General features: G+C 37.3%; 1 protein-coding gene and 1 long non-coding RNA gene across 3 annotated transcripts in view; one reads left to right on the forward strand and one right to left on the reverse strand.

Moving 5' to 3' along the window:
• inpp5ja (inositol polyphosphate-5-phosphatase Ja) overlaps positions 1 to 25,589 on the reverse strand; it is a 48,471-nt gene extending 22,882 nt beyond the window's left edge. The window contains exons 1-6 of the mRNA XM_087270112.1: positions 25,527 to 25,589; positions 18,846 to 19,502; positions 10,692 to 10,799; positions 10,386 to 10,494; positions 5,486 to 5,602; positions 2,045 to 2,220 (exon numbers count right to left, since the gene is read on the reverse strand). Coding sequence (XP_087126238.1) covers positions 2,045 to 2,220; positions 5,486 to 5,602; positions 10,386 to 10,494; positions 10,692 to 10,799; positions 18,846 to 19,489 — 1,154 coding nt within the window. The 5' untranslated portion in view covers positions 19,490 to 19,502; positions 25,527 to 25,589. The remainder of the gene's footprint in view (positions 1 to 2,044; positions 2,221 to 5,485; positions 5,603 to 10,385; positions 10,495 to 10,691; positions 10,800 to 18,845; positions 19,503 to 25,526) is intronic.
• The window catches only part of LOC141376306 (uncharacterized), a 31,232-nt gene continuing 29,908 nt past the window's right edge, over positions 25,195 to 26,518 (forward strand). For both annotated transcript variants that reach the window (XR_015500794.1, XR_015500793.1), the window contains exon 1: positions 25,195 to 25,428. This is a non-coding gene — a long non-coding RNA (uncharacterized LOC141376306). The remainder of the gene's footprint in view (positions 25,429 to 26,518) is intronic.

Raw genomic sequence — 26,518 nt, forward strand, 5'->3', positions numbered from 1 at the left:
ATGATAGCGTTAATCAAATTTGCTTAAACTAAGCGTTCTAAAGTATGGCTGTAGCCTATTTCACAAAGATTTTGACACAACAACGCTAAGCAGCCGTTTTACCAACCCAAGCTCATTCTGGAAACGTAGCCCCGCGGACGTTTCTGGAGACCGCGATTTACGTGGCCGGAGGTACATAAGGCCGCGCTTAGTTTTTTTCGAGCGAACGCTGCGTGGCGGTGTGGGCCGCTCCGCCCCTCCTCTTCGCGCTCGCCAGCCGATGGCTCGCCTCCGAGTGGAGGGCTTTCCCGATGCAACCAGTTTGTCCGCTTAGCTCACAGCGTTGCGTCGGCAGAGCGGAGGCCCCGGAGGAGGAGGAGGAGGAGCCAGCCGCGTGGACGACGACCGGGATCGAGTCTGGGGAACAGCGGTTCCGGAAATCAGGTAAGACGAAAAACGGAATCCGAAAAATAAGGGCGAGAACGCGGCGGGATCCGAAAACGCGGTCGAAATCGAAGACGAGGGCTTTTGCTTTTTTTTTTTTTTTTCTGGACGGCTTTTGCGAACCGTCGCTCGGGTTTAGGGAAGGAGGAGGAAGAGGAGGGCGGCCGAGTCAGGCGATTCGGCGGCTTTTCGCGCGAGAACGGCGCGGGCCCGAATGGCGCGCTCACGAGAGGCGGTTGAGACGCGAAAAAGCCCGCACAGCGGCCTCTCGCGAATCCGCGAAAACAAAAACCACTCGAATACGTACCTCCCGGGACATAAACCGCGGTCCGCAGAAACATCCGGGGGGCTACGTTTCCACAATGAGCCTGGGTTGCGTTTTACAAAAGTTGCGTTTTAGGGGGAAACAGATCAAACTTAATGAAACCATGGAGGGCGCGTGCTGAAAGGCAGAGGAATGGGCTGCCTTTTGACAGCTCCCAACTTCATTTGGCACTTCATTTACATGGACAACAATACTACGATTTTAGTATGATTAAGATAATACTCTTATTAAGATTCTACCATGTAAGCAGCAATTTTTGATCACCTTAAAGCACCACTACGCCACGAAATGCGGAGGTTTTTATTTCCTTTCTCCATGCAGTATCAAATTCCATTAAAACAAAAGATGAAAGTTAAAAATTAAAACACCCGAAATTGCAATAATGCAACATTATTTGTTTTATACCTGAAACTTGCTATCAAAAAGTGCTTCCTTGGTCTTATCCATAGTTCTTTGCATGTTGAACACACCACGGCCACAACAGGAAATAAAGAAACTGCAACTGCGTTAATTGCGTTCATTTTTTTAACACAATAAATATTTAAACAATAAATATTAAATATTAATAATAAATATTAAATATTATTTAAATAATTTTGACAGCACTAATATATATATATATATATATATATATATACCCACTGGACGGTCCTACTGCATTGAATTGCCAATTCTTTGTATGGGACTCGGTTGCTCTAACAAGGAGGCTAAAGACTATGGCCTCTAGCGTTTAGCTGCTTTAACTTTAGCTAAGGTTTAGCTGCATAGCACTTCGTTAGCTGGCCCGTCGTAACACTCACCCCCCCTAGACTTCCATCCTGGAGCTTCCATCCCAGACGAGCCACCCCACTAATAACCCACCAGTCCTATTGCACCTAACCCAGTCTGAGCTGGAATGGAACCAGCGATTCTTTGCATGGGAGACGGTTGTTCTAACAAGGAGGCTAAAGATCAAGATTCATTTGTCACTTGAGCAGCTTTTGTAGTTAGAGGAGTGAGGTTTACCTGCGCAGCATTTCACTAGCTGGCCTCATAATCAACCTTCTAACTATTTTATAAAAGCTACAAGCCCTGTGAAGCTGTGGTTTAGAGTGTGTTTATAACAGCTCTTCATCTGCCTAAAAAAGCCCCTTCCTGTTATAACTTTACTGTAAACTACATTTTTTGGGACTTATTGCTTTATTTAATATTACTGTAACACAAAGCTAAATTGTCAGCATCATTACTCCAATCTTAAGTCACAAAAACATAATTTGTTGCTAAAAATACTAAAAGTTACAGTTTCAGGGTACCCACTCATGGTCCAGGACGCCAACAGCATTGCTGCCTTCAAACTGCTGCTGCTGAAGGATGCTCTCAAAATCCTCCATGCGCTGCTCCAGGTTTCTCAAGTGAGCCGGCAGGTGGCAGTTTAGGAAACACACGGGGTGTCCGAAAACCATCATGCGTGCACTTACACCTCCTTTATTCCCCTGACACAAACATAATAATGGAAAGACATTAATAATGCAGCAGCTCTGCACTTCGTGGTAAGGTGGTTTTTGAGCATCTGCGCTATTAGTGGAGGAGAAAAACAACATTATTGCAGACGATGTTTACTTCGCATTTATGTGCTGTTTTTCCCATGGAAGCCGAATGACATTTAAAAATTTTTATCATCCTATTATCTTTATAATAATAGATCGTAGGGAGAAACTCTAGCTGTCCTCCTCACAACATTTTTGTATGAATTTAGAAGAACTGTTAAATATTGAAGAACTAATAAATATTACATAGATTCATCTTTAAAACATACGTTTTTACAATACTTTTTATTCTAATTTACAGTAGACACCCATTCAAATGTCCTTCCAATATTTTAAATACCAAATAATCTTGTCGGGCATATTGTGAACGCATATTCAGAAAAATTTGATAATATATATGTTATAATGTATGATGATGAAACTTCTGCTCACTGAAATAGTTTGACATTTTGGGCTCTATTTTGACGGTCCATGCGCAGAGCGCAAAACGCAGGGCGCAAACGCTTTCAGGGCGTGTCAGGATGCGTTTTTGCTAATTTAAGGACGGGAAATCTGCCTTGCGCCGCGGCGCATGGTCTAAAAGGGTTGAGTTTATTTTCTTAATGAGTTATAGGTGTGTTTTGAGAATAAACCAATTAGAGTCTCATCTCCCATTACCTTTAAGAGTCAGCTGCGTCGCGCCAAGAGCGCATTCGCTATTTACAGGACGCAAAGTAAGTCTAAGTGGAAAAAATGAGCATTTCACGAGCAAACAGTTAACAGTTAACAGTTTTTTAACAGAAAACTGTTAAACAGAGCATCTACTGCATGAGAATGAGAGATAATGGATCACTTTAACTTTCACTCTTGGATAGGGAAACCTTTACGCACAGACATCAATTAGCCTATAAATAATTAATTTCGTTTGTTAAGCGCAAAGATTTGTTTAAAACTATTTCTAAACTCAGTTCTAATTTCCAGCAAACGAATAAATGAACAATAATGACCAAGTGTGGTCAAAATACTGAGTTATTTCCAAATACACCTGCCATGCCCCATATGGTCTAAAACCTGACAGGTGGGCAAATCTAAGCTTGTTTTTAATAAAACAAATATAAATATGGATATAATAAATAATACTGCTAATAATAATAACATTATACAAAAGCAAATTGTTATGAATGAACTGAAAAAGCCTCCCGAGATGAAGAAGACATAAAAGCAGTGGTTTTTCATATTTATGTAGGCTAGAAAATAATATGTTTTGTAATATTTTAATCCTTTATATTTATATTCTATATCTATTCTTATTATATCCTATATATATCCTTAATATTTAATTGTTTTCATATGTAAAGATATTTGCCTATTGCTCTCTTGTGCGTATTAAGCAGTGTGTAAGCGAGGCGCAACTCTGCGCCGGAGTTTAGACCGGGTTTGTTTTGGTCTAATGAAAAATCTATTATAGTTTCTCAAAATAGCAACGCGCCAGCGGTCCGCCTCAGAACGCCTTCCTTTTTAGACCAGAACGCCTATGGGCGCAAAAATGAGCGCTAATGCATTTGCTATTTAAACAGCGTAGCACAACGCCAAGCTGAAACTACCAAAATACTATTGCGCCACACTGCGCCGGGTGTATGATAGGGCCCTGTATCTTTAATTAAAATCTTTCAAACAATAGACATTTGCATGTAATATGCTTAATATATACAAGAATCAGAATTTTCACCTAATATTTGTATAAAAACAGGCTGAACATGAATCATTTATATTCGGCTAGAATAAAAGTTTAACATTTTTAAAAACCATTTTAAGGTCCTATTTTAAGGGGTCTATTAGCCCCTTTAAGTTGATTTTTTTTCGATAGTGTACAGAACAAACCATCCTTATACAATAACTTGCCTAATTACCCTAACTTTCCTACTTAATCTAATTAACCTAGTTAAGCCTTCAAATGTCACATTAAGCTATGTGTTGCATTATGTGCTGTCATAATGCCAAAGATAAAATAAATCAGTTATTAGAGATAAGCTATTAAAAACTATTATGTTTAGAAATGTGATGAAAAAAATCTTCTCTCCGTTAAACAGAAATTGGGGAAAAGATAAATAATAATAATTCTGCTAATAATTCTGACTTCAATTGAATATAAGAAAGAAAACAATACAATTGAAATAAAGTGTTTTGTTATTTTCTGAATCTAACAGTATTCAGGTGCAGTAACTGAATTATAGATATAAACATAATTCAATAAAATAATCGTTAATAATGTTACAAACAGTACAATTTCTTATGCCTGAACAAAAATGTTTTAATCAAGACTCATTGCATATCTTGTGATGTGACTATTGCGAATGATCACAGTGCGATATTGATGATGAAACAATGTATTGTGTAGTCCTAGACTAGTGAAAAACAGTCAAAAACCGAGGCGTGACAGATAAGCATATGCGTGGATGTGAATGTTTTTGTTTACCTACGATCAAGATGGTTCGAAGTTTACAGATGAGCCTGTGATATAAGTTTCAGCTGTTGTTATCTGAGAATAACATACCTTAAAACGTCATGACTAACCAATCAGAATGTACTATTCCAGACAGTCCTGGAATAATGGCCAATATCATGACAGCAACAACGTGGTTTTTGGATATTTTAATAAAAAGAATCATACTTATAGTACCTTTAAAATGACATGCACAAGAATTAATAAACTACTCCTGTATTTTCATTAGTGAGTGAACTATCCCTTTAAACACTGCACTGAGAAGGGCAGGTGCGCTGTGCAGTCAGGGGTGAAATGGGCTGTGCAGAGACTTGCAGTTTATTAGCAGCGCTGGTGCTGCAGTTCCCATGTGTTGTGCTTTGACTTTCTGGGTAGAACACCAGGGAGATTTGAGAGCTGTGTGTGTGTTATCAGTCTGTATTTGATCAACTGGAAATGAACCCTGTGTGTTTGTGCAGTGGAGGACAGATCAGAAACAGAGCTGCTGTGTGTCCTACTGTGCCCTACTCAAAGGAGACAGCAGAGCAACCCTGACAACACACACGCTGCCTCGTTTCCACGCTCTCCCTTTGGCTTCCCTTTATGAAAGGCATCTCACAGCGGGATGCAACGTTATGCAGATATTTGATGTTCGACATTAAAGTATCAATGCAGCAGAAATCTTGCTGATCAAATAAGTGTTTAGAAATGAGACATTCTTTCCCAGACATCTTTGCTCGGTTGACTTACCCAGTATCCTCCCAGGCCGGTGCGTGTGCTTTGGGTTTGTACTCCTCTGAGAAAGGGAAGGTGGCAGAATTTGGAAAACACCAGCAAAAACACCCCCTGCATCCTTTGAGAAGCCACCTATAGAGCGAAGAGAGGACATGACAAGCTCAACAAAACCACAAGCCAAAATAACTGAGGGGTTAGACTTGCTTTATATTTATATAAGCTCTGCATGTATGGTTTGTCAAGATGAGACAATATTTGTCAGAGATCCCCCTATTTAAGCGACGTGGTGGTGCAGTGGGTAGCGCTGTTGCCTCACAGCAAGAATGTTGCTGGTTCGAGCCCTGGCTGGGTTAGTTGGCATTTCTGTGTGGAGTTTGCGTAGTCTCTCCATGTTTGCGTGGGTTTCCTCCGGGTGCTCCAGTTTCCCCCACAGTCCAAAGACTTGCACTATAGGTGAATTAGTGTATGTGTGAAAATGCAAGAGTGTATAGGTGTTTCCCAGTGATGAGTTGTGGATGGAGCATCCGCTGCGTAAAACACATGCTGGATAAGTTGGCGGTTCATTCCGCTGTGGCGACCCCTGATTAATAAAGGGACTAAGCCGAAAAAAATGAATGAATGACAACTATTTTAATATCTAAAAATCTAAGGGTTCAAAGAATTTAAATGTTAATAAAATCACCTTTAAATTGTCCAAATTAATTTTTGAGCAATGTTAAATACTGAATTTTTATACTTGTACTACATGACATTTACAAAACATTCTAATCATTTCTGGCACAAAAGATAATGTTCAGGATTTGGTTCATGCAGTGTGTTTTTGTCTATTAATACACTTGTGCGACATGAGAAACAAGGTTTTTTGCAGGGTCACATTTATAGATAGATTTTCAGACATGATGAACAAATCTAAGGAGACAAATGTTGACTAGTAAAGAGAAAAAGATCCACAAATATATACATGCAAGATTAAAACAAATTCAATTCACAAATAAATAAAATAAGACTTGCAAATTAAAAAATGTCTCCACAAATATATTGTAATAGTATAGATTTGCCTGACATTAATTTGTGGATCCCTTTTATTGTTCTTTTTTTTTTCTCCCACAACTTGGCAACTGGTTTCCCAGTGTTGTATTGCAGCTGGGAGGGCATCTGCTGCGTAAAACATATGCTGGATAAGTTGGCGGTTCATTCTGCTGTGGCGACCCCTGATAAATAAAGGGACTAAGCCGTAAAAAAATGAATGAATGACAACTATTTAAATATCTGGAATCTAAGGGTTCAAAGAATTTAAATGTTGATAAAATGACCTTTAAATTGTCCAAATTAATTTTTGAGCAATGTAAAATACTGAATTTTTATACTTTTACTACATGACATTTACAAAACATTCTAATCATTTCTGGCACAAAAGATAATGTTCAGGATTTGGTTCATGCAGTGTGTTTTTGTCTATTAATACACTTGTGCGACATAAGAAACAAGGTTTTTTATCCAGGGTCACATTTATAGATAGATTTTCAGACATGATGAATAAATCTAAGGAGACAAATGTTGACTAGTAAAGAGAAAAAGATCCACAAATATATACATGCAAGATTAAAACAAATTCAATTCACAAATAAATAAAATAAGACTTGCAAATAAAAAATGTCTCCACAAATATATTGTAATAGTATAGATTTGCCTGACATTAATTTTGTGGATCCCTTTTATTGTTCTTTTTTTCTCTCCCACAACTTGGCAACTGGTTTCCCAGTGTTGTATTGCAGCTGGAAGGGCATCTGCTGCGTAAAACATATGCTGGATAAGTTGGCGGTTCATTCCGCTGTGGCGACCCCTGATTAATAAAGGGACTAAGCCGTAAAAAATGAATGAATGACAACTATTTAAATATCTGGAATCTAAGGGTTCAAAGAATTTAAATGTTGATAAAATGACCTTCAAATTGTCCAAATTAATTTTTGAGCAAGGTAAAATACTGAATTTTGATACTTTTACTACATGACATTTACAAAACATTCTAATCATTTCTGGCACAAAAGATAATGTTCAGGATTTGGTTCATGCAGTGTGTTTTTGTCTATTAATACACTTGTGCGACATGGGAAACAAGGTTTTTTATCCAGGGTCACATTTATAGATAGATTTTCAGACATGATGAACAAATCTAAGGAGACAAATGTTGACTAGTAAAGAGAAAAAGATCCACAAATATATACATGCAAGATTAAAACAAATTAAATTCACAAATAAATAAAATAAGACTTGCAAATAAAAAATGTCTCCACAAATATATTGTAATAGTATAGATTTGCCTGACATTAATTTGTGAATCCCTTTTATTGTCTTTTTTTTCTCCCACAACTTGGCAACTGGTTTCCCAGTGTTGTATTGCAGCTGGAAGGGCATCTGCTGCGTAAAACATATGCTGGATAAGTTGGCGGTTCATTCCGCTGTGGCGACCCCTGATTAATAAAGGGACTAAGCCGAAAAAAATGAATGAATGACAACTATTTAAATATCTGGAATCTAAGGGTTCAAAGAATTTAAATGTTAATAAAATGACCTTTAAATTGTCCAAATTAATTTTTGAGCAAGGTAAAATACTGAATTTTGATACTTGTACTACATGACATTTACAAAACATTCTAATCATTTCTGGCACAAAAGATAATGTTCAGGATTTGGTTCATGCAGTGTGTTTTTGTCTATTAATACACTTGTGCGACATGAGAAACAAGGTTTTTTTATCCAGGGTCACATTTATAGATAGATTTTCAGACATGATGAATAAATCTAAGGAGACAAATGTTGACTAGTAAAGAGAAAAAGATCCACAAATATATACATGCAAGATTAAAACAAATTAAATTCACAAATAAATAAAATAAGACTTGCAAATAAAAAAATGTCTCCACAAATATATTGTAATAGTATAGATTTGCCTGACATTAATTTGTGGATCCCTTTTATTGTTCTTTTTTTTTTCTCCCACAACTTGGCAACTGGTTTCCCAGTGTTGTATTGCAGCTGGAAGGGCATCTGCTGCGTAAAACATATGCTGGATAAGTTGGCGGTTCATTCCGCTGTGGCGACCCCTGATAAATAAAGAGACTAAGCCGAAAAAAAATGAATGAATGACAACTATTTAAATATCTGGAATCTAAGGGTTCAAAGAATTTAAATGTTGATAAAATGAACTTTAAATTGTCCAAATTAATTTTTGAGCAATGTTAAATACTGAATTTTTATACTTGTACTACATGACATTTACAAAACATTCTAATCATTTCTGGCACAAAAGATAATGTTCAGGATTTGGTTCATGTAGTGTGTTTTTGTCTATTAATACACTTGTGCGACATGAGAAACAAGGTTTTTTTATCCAGGGTCACATTTATAGATAGATTTTCAGACATGATCAATAAATCTAAGGAGACAAATGTTGACTAGTAAAGAGAAAAAGATCCACAAATATATACATGCAAGATTAAAGCAAATTAAATTCACAAATAAATAAAATAAGACTTGCAAATAAAAAATGTCTCCACAAATATATTGTAATAGTATAGATTTGCCTGACATTAATTTGTGGATCCCTTTTATTGTTCTTTTTTTTTCTCCCACAACTTGGCAACTGCTTTCCCAGTGTTGTATTGCAGCTGGAAGGGCATCTGCTGCGTAAAACATATGCTGGATAAGTTGGCGGTTCATTCCGCTGTGGCGACCCCTGATTATTGAAGGGACTAAGCCGAAAAGAAAATGAATGAATGAACCTGGCAACTCAGCCATTGTTTCAGATTTAGTAATGAAACGGAAGAAAAAGTGCAACAACAGTAGATCAACTACCAATTGTAGATGACACAAACAAGATGCTTACATTTCCCATTTCAAGACAACACAAAGTTGTAAAATGCAAATAAATAAATAAATAATGATTTAAATTAAGTGACAAAAGTACAATGAAAGTTTAGCAATGTTTTCACTCACCAAATAAAAGGTATTCTTTAATATAAAAAGCAAACATGATTGGGTATAAAAAGAGTGTCTCAATCTTTGCAGACAGATCACTGTGTGCCAAATGTTATGAGAGATATGTCAAAGAAGATCACATTTAGCAAAGCAACATTGCAAAGAAATGAGGTTTTCTGACTTTTAAAAGTCGGTATTGTATAAATGCATAATTAAATGTCTTTATAAATTTATAAAACCATTGTGAGATAAAAAGTGGGTAAAAATTATATGGACACTGGTTCATTGGTCCACAGACCACATCACCACTAGCAGTGAATATGTAAGAAAAGATTTGAAACAGTTATGGTGAAAGAAAATCTTATTTACAGAAAATTCATTCATTCATTCATTCATTCATTCATTCATTCATTCATTCGTTCGTTCGTTCGTTCGTTCATTCATTTATTCATTCATTTTCCTTCAGCTTAGTCCCTTTTAATCAGGGGTTGCCACAGTGAAATGAACCACCAACTATCCCAGCATATGTTTTACGCAGCGCATATCCTTCCAGGCACAGCCCATTACTGGGAAACACCCATACACACTCATTCACACACGCACTAATACACTATGGCCAATTAGTTCATCCAATTCCCCTAAACCGGACTGTGGGGAAAACTGGAGCACCCGGAGGAAATCCACACAAACATGAGGTAACATGCAAACTCCACACAAAAATGCCAACTGGCCCAGCCTGGCCTCGAACCAGCAACCTTTATGCTGTGAGGCAACAGTGCTAATAACTGAGCCACCATGACGCCTTTTACTTAAAATATGTGAATTTATTTTGGTTTAATAATTTCATAACTTTGTTACTTTTCAAAGCAGTTTTCTGTGTTTACAAATCTTTATTATTTGCTACCAAACACTATTACGCATTTGAATTCATACTGACCAACACATATCCAAATCGACTGAGTGTGTCCATGCAGAGCTCACTCCACTGGTCTGTGAAGAGAGCATCTTTGAGCCTCTTGTTTATCATGGAGTTCACTTCCTGCAGTCTAAAGAGAGAGACAAGGACAGAGCCAAAGACAAAAACAGACAATGATGAGTGGAGGCGCACCATTAAAACAAGGACAAACAAGGTGAGATGACAAGAAGGACATGGAAATGTGAGAATGCAGGCAAAAGTAATTAATTCTACAACATCACTGGGAGTTATATTTAAAAAATGGCACTATGCCACAGACTTTCTCACCCCACGACAAACATGTCAGTGCTTCCATTTTCAATGCCAGGACCAAACAAGGACGTGATGTCATCAGGTGGCATACCAGAGCCTACATTCCATGTGACAATGTGCACTCTAAAAGTAAACGCACATTGGAATAAATACTTTTGTTTTTCTTTTATATATTTCAGCTACAAATACACACACACACACACACACACACACACACACACACACACACACACACACACACACACACACACACACACACACACCATACAAACAGTGGCTTTACATTAGTTCGCAGAACTGTCATTAAAATATTGTTAAAACCATACAGCATAACAATTTAAAACAATTTTATTCATATAAAGCACAGTTTAAATACACAGTTAATTATCACCAAGCATATAGATGCAAAGAGACTAGGGCTGCACAATATTGGAAAAAATGTAGATTTCGATATTTACATTTTCTACGATTAAGATAGCAACTTTTCAAAATGTAATAATTTTGGATTGATTGGGATTAGTAGACGACGCAGTGGCGCAGTGGGTAGCACGTTCGCCTCACAGCAAGAAGTTCGCTGGTTCGATCCTCAGCTCAGTTGGCGTTTCTGTGTGGAGTTTGCATGTTCTCCCAGCGTTCGCGTGGATTTCCTTCGGTTACTCCGGTTTCCCCCACAGTCCAAAGACAGGTGAATTGGGTAGGCTAAGTTGTCCGTAGTGTATGAGTGTGTGTGTGTGTGTGTGTGGATGTTTCCCAGAGATGGGTTGCGGCTGGAAGGGCATCCGCTGCGTAAAAACCTGCTGGATAAGTTGGTGGTTCATTCCGCTGTGGCGACCCCAGAATAATAAAGGGACTAAGCCGACAAGAAAATGAATGAATGAATGATTGGGATTATTTTGTAGCGGAGTGGATAAAATACAATAAAACGACTACAAGCAGAAATAAAAATAGCAAATACAAATAAAGAAGTCTAACGCCCTGTTCACACGGGGCTTCAGCATCAACGCTTGACTGAAGGCGTGCCTGAAGTTGAGGCTAACGTGATCGTCATCGTCATCACAGCCAATGAAATTCAGTCAGCAATAGGCCACTGTCTAGCTGCCATATTTGCACTTAGCGATCTGATTGGCTGACGCTTCCATCGGCTCTTGAAAAGTTGAGCTAGTCCCAACTTCTGCCGCGAGCAACGCATCTGCCGACGGATCCACAATGCAGTTCGGCAACGCTTGACGTCACCCATTCAAAGTGAATGGGAAGCATTAATGCTGACGCCCCGTGTGAATGGGGCGTAACAGCCCAGCAGGCACGCAACTTCATAAGATATTAGTATTAGCTTAGATTTAGATCATGACATCAGGTGACCAAAATTCAATGTCTAGCCAGCGTCTAAGGATAACATTAGTTTGACATCCAATAACGACGTCAAATTACATTGATATTTAATTGATTTTAGGTTGTATTAGAAAGTGACCAAAATCCATCGTCTAATACATGTCATAGTGGTAACGTTCACACAACGTCAAGCTGTAACATGATTAGACATTAATGTTTGGTTGATTTTAAGTTGGACGTTGGACATTGACGTCGGCCAGATGTTGGGTTCTGACGTCAACCCGATTTTCATTTCCAAACAAAATCCAACATCCCCACAACGTTGGAGTACATTGGGGTACAATGTCAATAGGACGTCATGTTGACAACCGGTGCCTGCAGGGAGTATACAGGTACAAAAATAAAATAATAAATTGTACAATAAAGCAGTGTATTCTTCATTGTGTAATTAATTAAATACAGTTCATCTTTGGTAAAGCTACAATTGTAATAATTTCTTGTGCTCCAATGCTTTAAATTCGCTTAAAATGTTAACACAGGCCTTAAAAACACAAGCAATTGATAAACTTTCACTTTAATATGGTTAAACTGAAATGACTCCAAAATTCTCATGTGTTGTACCAGGTCAACTACGATCCTGACTCCACATTGAACATTCTGCAATGTATCTAGGCATGGGACGATAACTATTTTCAAGGTAAAGTCATGGTTTTAACCCCACCAAAATATTCTGTTATACCGTTCCTACGCCATATGTACGATTTTTTGTTTGTTTGTTTGTTTGTTTTTTTAGGACAACAGTATCTCCAACAAAAATGTAAATCTAAAGATGCCGATTTAAATTGTAAAGAAATCTGTGTTTTTTGAAACTAATGAAGACAGCAGAAGTCATTAATTATTATTATTTTTTTTTTTGCTGTTTTATGTTTACTGTTGTAAAGTATTTTAAATGTTTCCCAAAATAAAATATATTGGCTGTTTCCGAAATCACCTACAAATCAGTAGCTACTGAATTTGATTGTACTACTCCACCAAGTAAAGTACATTTTATACAATATGAATGTGAGTAGGAATGGAGCTCAGACGTAGTACGGATGCCATTTTGTCAACATCACGTGACATACTCGCTTCACTCCCATTCATGAATTCTCTCGTGGTGTGTAGCTTCCATCAGATGTGCACTTCAGAATCTCGCCATAAGTAGTATGCCATCTGGGTACTTACTGTTTTTTTAATTCTAAATACGGAAATACTACACGGCTCGTATTCTGTTTTTAGCGTACTATATAGTATGAAATTATGCAATTTCGGATGCAGCCATTTTGTTTAAAGCAGAAAAAAATTCTTGTTTTTTACCCAGAAATTTAAAAAGAACTTATTTTAAAACAGTAGTCACAATACCGTGAAACTGTGATATTTTCATCCATACCGTTATCATACCATTAAAATTTCATACTGGCTCATGCTTACATTGTAAAACCCAAAAAGTTAAGTTAACTCAAACCATTTGAGGAAACCAATTGCAACAAATCATTTAAGTTCAAAAACGAATTCTAATGAGTACTGTCAGCTTAATCCATTTAAGTAAATGAAGCAATTTGAGCAGAGTAAAACCCAAAATTTGAAGAGAACTCAAACCAAGTGAGAACTGTAAAACCCAAAAGGTTAAGGCAACTCAAACCGTTTGAGAAAACCGATTGCTACAAACCATTTGCATTAAACTAATCTATATGAGTACTGTGTACTTACTCCATTGAAGTAATGAGGTATTTAATTGTCGTGTTAGTGAGGCCAGCAGGGGGCGCCCAATCTGCGGTCTGTGTGGGTCCTAATGCCCCAGTATAGTGACGGGGATGCTACACTGCTCAGTGAGCGCCGTCTTTCGGATGAGACGTTAAGGTCCCGACTCTCTGTGGTTGTTAAAAATCCCAGGATGTCCTTCGAAAAAGAGTAGGGGTTTACCCCTGGCATCCTGGCCAAATCTGCCCACTGGCCACTGTCCATCATGGCCTACTAACCTTCCCCATAATCCAATTGGCTTCATCAATCTGTCTCCCCTCCACCAACCAGCTGGTGTGTGGTGTGTGGTCTGGCACAAAATGGCTACCGTATCGTCATCCAGGTGGATGCTGCACACTGGTGGTGGATGAGGAGATCCCCCCCACCGCTTACGTTAAAAGTGCCCAGAAAAGTGCTAAATAAATGTAAGGAATTATTATTATTATTATTATTATTAATTAACTCATTAACGTCAACACTGAATTTTCAAACGAGTGGAATTAACTTTCAGTACATTTTGAGTTAAATACACTGATTTTATTTGATAAAATTGACTTTTGGTTTTTACAGTGTAGATGTGACTATTGCATAATCAGACATTGCGATGAGATGTTATTAACTTTATTATTATTTATTATTTTTATTATTATTATTAATCAAAATGCAAAAGCAAAATGCTCTCCATGTGTATGTCCCCTTTGAAATGGCCAAAATAATTTATCTTCATAATGTTCCCGCCTACCTTCTCATCCAGTGCATACTGATGATATCTGGGTAGGCAGCTAACTAGCTTTTGGATAAGGGCAGTACTTTCAAAGCCTGGTCATATTCTCCTTAACATTACATCATAGCGCTATGAGTCATCATAATTACTCAAATCAAAAAGCCCTGGATAAATGTCACCTGCTGTAGCCTATTTAGCAGCTTCCAAAACATGCTGAAACGCTTTTAACTAATTAGAGCAAATGCACTATGAGTAAACAGAATCACGCATTATAAAGGCTCTGTCTGTACTGTCAAAGATGACAGGCTAAAGGATCCAGGAGCACATTTGTGTCTAGGAAGGCTGCCAGCTCAATGCTCCTGTGTCCATTCTGTCACCAGGCTCTGAGAGAGATATTATGCTGATTAAAGCGATGAGAATATCTCAGCTCTGCTAGGATGCTTTCTTTAGGTTCATTATTGCATGCTGATTCCTCAGTATGTCCACAGTTTAATGACCTCAGTGGCTACAAAATGAATACAAAATCAGCTTGAAGAACTGATTGTCCTGTTCGTATCAAGATGTTTTTCATCCATAAATGCAAAATTGCATATTGCAGATTCAAGCAGTTGAGTCAGCTAATGGGACGCTGACAAAACTGACAGATTCTCTCACTTCCGGCCAATGGACACAAGCAAAGCCAGCAGAAAATCCAATGAGAGAGAGAGAGAGAGAGAGAGAGAGAGAGTGATGCAGTCAAATCCAACAAAATCTCACTGCAATTCGTAACTTTTTTATTTAGTGGCTAATTCGTACAAATTCGTACAATCTAATTCATACATTTTAGTACGATTTGCGTATCCCCCAATGACGGTTGGGTTTAGGGGTGGGGTTAGGTGCCACGCCTCCTTTTTAAAATCGTACATTTTCTTACGACTGAACTCATACGAATTCGTACGAATTAGCCGCTAAACTGCCAAAACGTAAAATACTTACGTTTTCTCGTGAGATCAGGCTGGTCAAATCCTATAATTTTACTTGGACAGAGATATTAAAGAGATATCACAGTGGTAAGAGTGAATGAACAAATCAGAATGAATCAGCATTTTTAACAAATTGGTTGAAAGATTCAATGAGACTCACTTGTTTAGTTCCTGTATGAATCAGTGTAAAGAAATATTGATGGAATGATTCAATGTCTCACTCATAAAGATATGCCAAACTCAGAATTGCAAATTAGCCCATATTGCTTTTAGTACTTGTACTATGTTTTTCTAGGGCAGAAACAATAAAGGGAAGTACAGAGTATCCGGAAAGTAATCATAGCGCCTCACTTTTTCCACAGTTTTATGTTACAGGCTAGAGCCTTATTCCAAAATGCATTTAAAAAATGGGGGGGGGGGGGGGGGGAGTTCTTGGGGGGGGTTTGTTCATTCAAAACTGAAAATTCTTTCTGTCATTAATTACTAACACTCCAGTCATTCCAACCTTCAGAACCCACATTTAGATATTTATCATATGAAATAGCAATTAATTATGAAAATTGTGAGATTAAAGCTAGGTATATAGTCCAGAGGTCTGGTCTCCGCTTCAGTTCAGTTGCACCCGCATATAGCCTTTATAACGTGCACACGGCGGCAGAGGCACACTCAACTCACACGGGAGAAAACTGGACTACAGGATGAAATGAGATGAGCAGCCTAATTCATTACATGTTTGGGTTAACTAACTCTTTAAATACAACCCTCTTGAGCTCTAAATGGAAAAACACAGAAGAAATTTGCTGTTAAGTTAATCTGAGTTTTTCAGTTAGAGGATATGTTGCCTAACAACAAAGTTTAGTTCACTACACAGTCCAACAGTAGTCATTAATATTTTAATTGATTATATTCACTATTATTATTATTTTCTTAAATTTAAGCAAGAATTGACAAAATGCAGAACCCTTTTGAATGTTTGCTTTCATTTTGACATGCTAAAGCACACTTTTACAGTTTTGTAAAGAAACATCCCATTATGCAGCAGCAGTCAAGTTAGGACAGTTAAATGCCTTTTGTGTTTAAAGGTAATCGGCCTGCTAAGTCAAGTTTACAGTAATAAATGTGTGTTATCCTAAAATTTAACCAGTTTTCACAGTGATAACTGTGGGTTTTTCAGGCTACACTAATGCCTTAAAATGTAACAAATTATTTATTTTTTTATTAACATTAAATTGTAACATTTAAGTTTTTCCTAACACTGATGTTGGTTGGGTAATAGGCTACGTGAAGTGTGATTACTCGGTTCACAATAAGATATATTTATTTACCGGTTATACAAACAGTCTAATCGTGGGTTAGCTTGCATGTGTGGGCATAGTTTCATGTCTTTACCTAAAACTTTAATCATTTATAGGCCTATTATTTGAAATGAAACGGAAAAAATAAGGAAAATAAACTATGATTTAAAGCACTCGTTTGGCGCTGAAGTCATGATCTGTCTGCATTAATAAACGATATCGTTGCATTACCTTCATTGATAAAATCTGTAATTGCAAAACTGTGCATATTATTATTACTATAAAAAAGTATATTACTGCCTTAAGTCAGTACCTCAGGCAGTAATGCAATGTAATAATAAATGTGAATGAATAGCCTATATGAAAGGAACAAGAGGGACCAAAATCAGTCAACAGATCTGCGTGCCCCATATGGGCTTAAAATTCACCCTCAGTTAAGACATCCTGGTGGCAGGCCTGATGCCAGGTGTTACATTTGGAGAAAACCAGGCACTGCTCTTCACCAGATTAATATCATCCCTACAGTGAAGCATGGTGGTGGCAGTATCATGCTGTGGGGATGTTTTTCAGCAGGAGGAACTGGAAGACTAGTGAGAATAGAAGGAAAGATGAATGCAGCAATGTAAACTCAAACTGGGGCGATTGATTATCTTGCAGCAGGACAATGACCCAAAGCACACCGCCAAAATATAAATTAAGTGGCTTCACAGCAACTCGGTGAATGTCCTAGAAAGGCTCAGCCAGAGCCCAAACCTAAATCCTATTGAACATCTCTGGAGAGATCTGAAAATGGCTGTACACCGTCGCTTCCTATCCAACCTGAAAGAGCTTGAGATGTACTTCAAAGAGAAATAGGCAAAAATTTCCAAAGACAGGTGTGCCAAGCTTGTGGCATCCTATTTAAAATGACTTGGGGCTGTAGTTGCTGACAAATGTGCATCAACAAAGTATTGAGCAAAGGCTGTGAATACTGATGTACATGTGATTTTTTAGCTTTTTTATTTTTAATAAATTTGCAACAATTGCAGAAAATCTTTTTTCACGTTGTCATTATAAGTATTGTGAGTAGAATTTTGAGCAAATAAATAGATGTAATCCATTTTGGAATAAGGCTTTAAATTTACCCTTTGTTTTGTTCCTAAATTATTCAGTAATTTTAAAAGATTTGTTTTAATCGGGTGTGCCCAAACTTTTTCGTATAAAGGGCCAAAACCAAATATCATCAAGAGCCATGGGCCAAAGGTAAATATATCAAACTATATTAAACAAAAGTAGCCAAGGGTGATTTCTTAATTAACTTTATAATATTAAAAAAAAAAGAAAACATTTTTTAAATCGCATCATCAAATGCAGCCTAACTTTTTAAATTATTGCAATAAAAACAAACAGCATTTATAACACAGTGGAGTTCAATGCTGAATACAAAAGTCGAGCAGAATTTGCCTTTGGCTTGATTTGCTCACCAAACTCTCTGCATTGTTGGTTGCCATTTAAACAAAGTCTGATTCATTTACAGCATTTCATTGAAACATTTCATTTTACTTAGCTTTTAACAATAAAACAAACAAAAAAAGGGTTATATTAAATTTGAATTAATAATCTCAAAACTATCCCCATCATTCTCACTCTCTTCTCAGATGGAATGGAGGGCCAAATCAAATGTTACCATGAACCAACTTTGGCCCGTGGGCCCTAGTTTGGGCATGTCTGGTTTAATTGAGTGATTTGAAGATTCACTTATAAAAACAGCCACTTTTGTTTTGTTCCTGATGTATCAGTGTTCTCAAATGATTTGGTTGAATTAAGGATTTAATGATTCATTAGATACAGACAGCCAATCTTAAAGAGTGATTTTACACTAATTGGTTGCATGATTTATGTAATAACATAATTATGAAGACAGACACTTCTGCCATTGCTGAATGGAACAATGTTTTTGAATGATTTGGTTGTCTGAATTATTCTATGACTTATAAAGACAGCCACTTTCTAGTAACTGTATGAATCAGTGTTTAAACTAATGTTGCAATTATTCACAGACTCAACCATAAACAATAATTATACATAACTGAAGTCTCACCTGAAATCCCCCTCTTCGTTGATAGCCTTGTTCAGTTTTTTGTCAGTTGTGTCTCCTGCATTGGGTACATCTTGACTTTGGAACAGCTGATGAACAGGGTTAGGTGGAGGGCTGGGGTTTGAGTTAGAGACTGGTTTGGGCATTAGGTTATTTAGTGTGTTTGCACGGATGGGCTGTGCTGGAGGGCTTGGAAGTGTTGGTGGAATGGATGGTGGATTGAATCCGAGTTGAGAAGTGGGGCTCGTTGGTTTTTGAGAGTTGCAATAAGGCAATGGTGATTCAGTTGGGGAGATTGACAGCAAATTGGCCATTCCTGTAGCTTTAACCTGCAGTGAAGGCTCAGTTGGTCTTGAGACTTTGATTGATGCTTTAGTTCCCAGTGCTGTTGGCCTGGGTCGACTGATGCTGATGTAGTTTGTGGACTGTGATGTTGACTCTGGTCTGGCTCTCTCCTTAACGCCTGGGTTTGTTTGCGGCACCGGGGTCTGTTCCAACATTGGTGGCTTTCCAGTTGTGCCCATCTGGCAGTTTGATGACACGGGCAGTTTGCAGGGTTTTCCAAGCAGGGCTTGGACTGGAGGTTTATGGAGTCCTAAGACTCCAGCAGGTCCTTCCGGCATTGAGCAGCTCTGAATGGGCTGCATTTGATCTATTTATCTGCAGGGATGACACAAAGAGGCATGAAGGTGTTAAAGGAACAGTTTAGGTTTAGTGCTGGCAATCAACATTTGATAAGTTAATGACAAATGGTGTTGAATATAAAAGAGTGTACTGTTAACGAACATCCCAACACCATCCACTAAAAGCAGCATTTTTTTTTTTTAATAATTATATTTATTGGATTTTCACTATAATACAGAAATCACAACAATTCTTCAAAAGATACTCACACAACAACAACAAAAATAATGACAACACAGAACAATGTAAAAGGAAAAAAAAAAAGGCTCAGATTACCTATAAAACAGCACTACCCCACATGAAACAGATCGGAAAAAAGGGATAGTAAAAACATTGTATGTTTTTCAGAAAACAATAGTTACAATATTCCTTTCAGCATGATAGGGCAAAGACTAGGTTCCAAATAGTCCAAGTATGGAGTCCAAACTTTGAAAAAATGTTCTGTTTTTTTGTGTAAAACATGGGTAAGATGTTCCAGAGGAATCAACTCAAAAATTATCTTGTGCCAACCTTTAAGTGATGGAGATTTATCACTAATCCAATTAAGCAAAATATTTTTTCTGGCAGCAAAAGTCAGTATATTATACAATTTCTTATTAGCCGATGAAAGAATGCGTCCATTAGGTATACCCAAAATCAACGAAACTGGGTCTAAATCCAATGGCATGTTAAAAATCTTTTCCATTTCCCCCAGCACCAAGGACCAGAATCTTTGTAGCTTGTGACATGACCACATACAATGTGTTAAAGTACCTACATCAATTTTACATTTTAAACACATAGGTGAATTAGAAGGATTAAATAGATGTCTGCGGTTAGGGGAGATATGAAGTCTGTGTATTATTTTATATTGTATTTCCTTTGTACGTGTACAAACAGATATTTTCTTAGCATTAGACCAAATATCATCCCATGTTTCCTCATCAATATTAGTCACCAACTCCTTCTCCCATTTGGTTTTAATTCTCTGTATGTCAGGGTATGGGATTGAGCATACAGACGCATAAAATCGACCCACAGAAATCTTTCCAGATGATAAAAATAATAACCTCTCAATAGAAGATATCTCACAATTTTTAACAAGTGTTGTGCTGTTAGTGATGTAATGTCTAAAAGCAGCATTTTAAAATAAACAAGAAAGTAATACATTTTTCCAAGGCCTTGACAGACAACCTAGATAGTGTTTTTTACATTTTGTGACTGTCATGACTGTGTATGTCCACCAGATGCCACTGTAGTTCGCCAGCAACCCCCAGCGGACTACAGTGGCTTTAGAACTACATTTCCATACATTCTTTCGCACACACACCCGGTCTCTCATCTACACTGATTTATAACCACAGCTGTCTCCGTTCTCCGTGATTACCTGGACTATATATTCAGTCATTCATCCTCTGTTTGTCAGTCAGTCGTTGTCTTCCTTGTGGTATGTGTTTGAATCCAGTCTTGTATCTTGTCATCCTGTATCCAGTTTAGTATCTTATCCTAGTTGTCAAAGTCTAGTTTTAGTTTAGTCTGTTTGAGTTCCTGGTTTTGTTTGTTTTGTTATTTTGTACTTTGGATTTTTGTAGGTTTTGTCACTGTTACTGCACTATACTATATTAAATCTGCACTTAGTGGTGGGCAAAGCGAGGCTTCGTGAAACACTGAAACAGTCGAAGCAAATGTGTCGAAGCTTCGAAACGTTTCGAAACCTCACTCTACAGTGACATTTAGTGGTCATTTTTTATATATATTGCACTGAAACAGCTTCAGCAAAGAACGATTGATCGATCCTTCAAGTAACATAGTACAGTGGTTAAGATGTCAGACATCCATACACGAGTAGTAGGTTTCGAAGCCAATCAGTAGCAGTTGTTTTAAAATGCTTTAATACCAGTTGGTAATGCTTTTGCTCTTGTATCGTTTTGTTTCAACATTGGTCTGATATCCGAATAAACAATTTGTGAATAAATATGTCTTGTTTTTGTCTTAAAACAGGGTTGTTGCTAGATCAAAAACGGTGGCCTGAAGTTATCAAGAATTATTTATATTATTCATTAAATTTCCCATTTATTGTATTTTATTAATGTCTACCCAAACCCTAAACCCAACCATACTGTAAAAATATTTATTATTGTTTTACAGTGTTACAAAAATGATGCTAAATTGATGGCGTAACTGTAGCTGTATCCTATTTAGGCTACACAAAACAGAAACATGATTAAAATACATAAAACCATGATTTCGAAGTCGGGATTCGAACCCAAAACATCATGCTAAGCATAGAATCAATAAGCAAACCCACATTGCTCTAAGCCATTTGAGACAGATAATTTGGAGACCTTGGCAGTGAAATTAGGATTCACCAGGTCTCGAAACGTTTCTAAGCTGATCGATGCTTTGAATCGCTTTAGTCACGTGACTAGGTGTTTCGAAACACTTTAGTCACGTGACTTGGGTGCTTCGGATCATGCTTCGGTGCAGTGATTCGAAACACTTGCGCTTCGGGATCTCGACACTGTGTCAAAACATCAGTTTCACGTCAGCCATCCCTATCTGCACTTGGATCCACACCCTTTTTGTTCTCGTTTTTGTTCCTGTTCTTGATCACTAACGTGACAGTGACAACCTGTTTATACACTGGCTATAGAAAAGCAAGTAATACATACAAATTATACTAAATTAAATAAATTAACTTGTATTAAATTTGGAAATTAATTGTAAATGGCGACAAAAGCAAGAAGAACAAAATGGAAAAAGTGACTAAACCAGAAAATAAATGCTGTGAATGCGGAGTAAGATGAGAGACCTGGCTTTTGTGCGTCCTTCACACTCCTCTGCCTTCTCCCACGGTCAAAGACTGTTTCTGTCTGCAGTGGACAGATGAACGTGTGAAGTGCTTTGGACTATACCCAGAGCTGAACGTCCCCCACTACAGTTCTCCTCTCTCGCTCTCTGCTTTTCCTGGGACGTCACTACTGACATCAGTGAACTACAATCAGCTAAGATCAATCCTTTTCTTCAAATGACAACTATATACCCTCCGCTCTGTCCTGATCTACTTTCCTGTTGCCTGGCAACACTTTTCAGTCCCAACACCCCCCTTTCCAAACATTTCCACTCTTAGCGTTTAATATTCAGGAATATTTCCATTACAAACATAATTCTGATCGATAGGGCAAAATTTGAAGAAAGTGCAAGCAATAATGGCCATCACAGAGAGTAAGTAATGATGCTTCGTCTCCATCTGCAGCAGACTAATAGCTTAGAGCTCTTATACACTAGTGTCTTGGGACAGATATTTGGTAAAAAGACAGAATGCTGTCTCAAACAACGATTTATATACAGATTCCTAACAGGGTTTAGCCATGGAGAAATGCAACAATTCATATAAAAATGAACTGGTAGGTTTATGGCTGGTGCATTTTCCGCAAATCAGAATTCTGATGAATGAAAATCAACACAATGATATGCAACACTTATGTCACATATATAAATTATATACTATTAAATTAAATTATATACAAATATAAATTATATACTACTTTTATAAAATATACCTGTGAATTACCCTACAGCAACTCAATACATTTGGGTATAGTGATATGGTCAAGATGACCAGCTGATTTAATACCAAGCATCAAGTGCTAGACGAGCTGGTGAGAGTATTTCAGAAACTGCTGATCTACTGGAGTTTTCATGCACAAACATTTCTAGAGTCAGAGGAGGATGAACAGATGGTTTGAGCTGAAAAAAACACAACAGTCACTAAAGAATGGGGTATATGAACATGGACTTTGAATTTCAGCCAGCCAGCCCCTGAGCTTCCCGATAATTGTCGTACCATACAAAATTGCCACGTTTAAGATTTGATTTCTTTAAAAAACAGTGATCTTCACTGCCTGGCTGATATACAATGTAAAGTGGTATCAGACTAAACAAGAAGCACATCATTAAATGATATTTTTCCAGACCATTAAAATATGGAAATTAATTTTACAGCAGGGCGAGGCAGTGGGTCGCTGGTTCGAACTTCGGCTCAGTTGGCGTTTTCTGCGTGGAGTTTGCATGTTCTCCCTACCTTTGCGTGGGTTTCCTCCGGGTGCTCTGGTTTCCCCCACAGTCCAAAGACATGTGGTACAGGTGAATTGGGTAGGCTAAATTGTCTGTAGTGTATGAGTGTGTGTGTGAATGTGTGTGTGGATGTTTCCCAGAGATGGGTTGCAGCTGGAAGGGCATCCGCTGCGTAAAAACTTGCTAGATAAGTTAGTGGTTCATTCAGCTGTGGCGACCCTGGATTAATAAAGGGACTAAGCCGACAAGAAAATTAATGAATGAATGAATGAATTTTACAGCAGTATTTTTAATGGAATTTCTGTGCTAGCCTGCGGATAATAATGACGCCTACGGCTAATAGCAGCACCGACAAGTAAATGGTCTTTCGTCTCTTTTCATACTTTAACAACCAAATAGATGCTTCAGTCTATTTAGCTGATTATATTTGAATTACATTACAACATTAATGCTGTAAAAGGCGCCCAATATTTCAAACATAAAGCAGATGAGCTACAGCAGCAGCAGAAGAAGACGAAGAAGAAGAAGAAAAAGAAGAAAGAAAGGTACATCTGTGACTCTCCTGTCAGCCGAGAACAGCAATTTGAGGATACAGCTTACAAGTTACAATCAAAAAGTTTGAGAAATGAGTGCTTAGTCTGATGGGTAATTTCATCTGCCACATTCGACGGTTGGGTCAGAATTTGGTGTGAAATTAATACTTGTCTATAAGGATGCAGGACTTTTTTTCTCTCAGTGTATATAAATATAAATTATTGTCATTACTGTTATCCCAAACAATTACCAGAAAGTAAGTTGATATATTTTTAAGTCCATATTGTCAATCCCTAGTCCATATCATGAAGTATCAGTGGTTCACAATGCTGGTGTAATGCTTTGGGGATATTTTCAGCAATAACATGCTCTGTTATTGACACTCTCTAAGAAAAGATCATAAAAAAGACTATGTCTATGCAAAAACTGACACAACCATCTTTTACTTGATAGGAGATTAACAAAGTCACATGGTTTTGAGATCTGCAAATATAATTTTTTTACTTTTATAATTTTAAGTGATTATGTTTATTTTATGAATCACAATCATAATATGTACAATCAAGCTAAATGTTTAAAAAATAAAGAAATTTCAATTTTTAAGATTCTACAAGGTTCTTTTAAAATATTGTTATTTTCCCATTACACTTTCCCAGTACACTTCAAAACCTTCATACCTCCCATAATCATTAATTTTAGTGAATGCTTTGTCTTCAGTAATCAACATAAAGGACAATTTCCTGAACCAGATGATCTTCTTGCTGATACTTAAATGCAAATATTTTTAGATAAATGTAAAATAAAGGAGATTACACCACGACTGTCAAAACACTCTAAAATAATCAAAAGTTAAAATAATTATTATTAAAAAAAATAATTTATAAACTTTTTTAATTATTTTATTTTATTTAAATTTATTTTAATTCGGTTTTATCGCAAGCCTCTAGAGTCTGCATACTTCGCAAGAAGGATATTGTTCATAGCTATACCTCACTGGACTTCAAGTAAATCTCGAGCATATAATAATCGCCATTTGCACCAGGCACGCGCCTAATGAACAGTTATCATGAACAAGGTCATATAGGCGCGTGTCAATTAGACACGATCGAGCCCGCGCTTCGGATGAGATAATTAACCGCCTGTCAAGCTAACGGGGTGGACATCCCATGCGATGAACGCAAGTCTGTTTGAGAATCAGGCTGGTTAGGTCTTTTGAAGTTGTTTGTTCAACGACACTTGTTTATAGGCTGCAGTGTCTCGAGGTGAAGGGTGTCACGCGCATCTCTCGCGCTTTAAACAGATGAGCGTCACGGTAAGAGTCTCAGATTTAAACATATTATGGCTAGCGTTATATATCTCGTTTAAAAAGCACAATATAAGTTGTCTTTTTTGCATCGAAATAAATCTTACCTGTCCTGCTTCTCTGCACCGGCACGAGTGTCTGTCCTGTAGAGACGCTCACACATAACACACAATCGCGCGCGCGCGCACACACATACACACACACACACAGTGGTGTGATAATGAGTGATGGAGATAAGACACGTCAGTCTCAAGAGGACACAAAGACAGGTAGCAAAAACTGCTAATGAAACATATTCAGCAGACACTTTACTAGTGACTGCATCTCACCAAATATGACGTAAGACAAGGCGACGTAAAATCAGCCGCATCACCGTGCGCGGAATAGAAATATTCAACGTGGGGTCAGGACAGGATAAAGCCAACCCAACTCACCACAACTATACCCATTGTCTAATTGATGCTTTGACTTTAAAGGTTTGATAATTATTAGGTTTTTAAACTTTTCCTACATTAAAAATAGCAGCTAGTTATAGTCAGGGATGGGCAGTATTTATAATACAAGTATTTCAATTTCAAATACGAAATAGTAATTTTGTTATCGGTATTAGATGGGGTTAATGAAAATGGGCCAATATTTTCTATCAAAATGCGTTAGTGTATTGAATTTGTGTATTTTTAAAATACTGTAAAATACTTTGTAAGAAACATCACAACATCATATAAATGCACCCTCTGATTAATGCTTTGGATGTTACTGACTTTTCCATTTAAAGAAGAATTTAAAAAATCCTAGAAAAAAGAGTATACTGTACCAATAATAATAGTTTTGTATGGATTACTAATGCCAAATGTTTGTTGTTAAAACAAGCAAGATTAAAATAATTCCTACAGTGGCGATTCCTTCCTACAATACTTCATTGAATGTTTCAAATGCCAGTAGTTGTTCAGTAGGTAGGTCTACCGTATAGATAATGAAGTAGAAAGATGTAAGCCTTAAGATGTCACAACATATGAAACAAATATTTATTAATCAAAAACGCCTTATACAGTTTAAACATTGAGTATTGAAGAGTTCAATAGCAAAAAAAAAAAAAAAA

The sequence above is a fragment of the Danio rerio genome, chromosome 10, assembly GCF_052040795.2.
Source record: "Danio rerio strain M-AB ecotype USA chromosome 10, GRCz13ab, whole genome shotgun sequence".
NCBI lineage: Eukaryota > Metazoa > Chordata > Actinopteri > Cypriniformes > Danionidae > Danio > Danio rerio.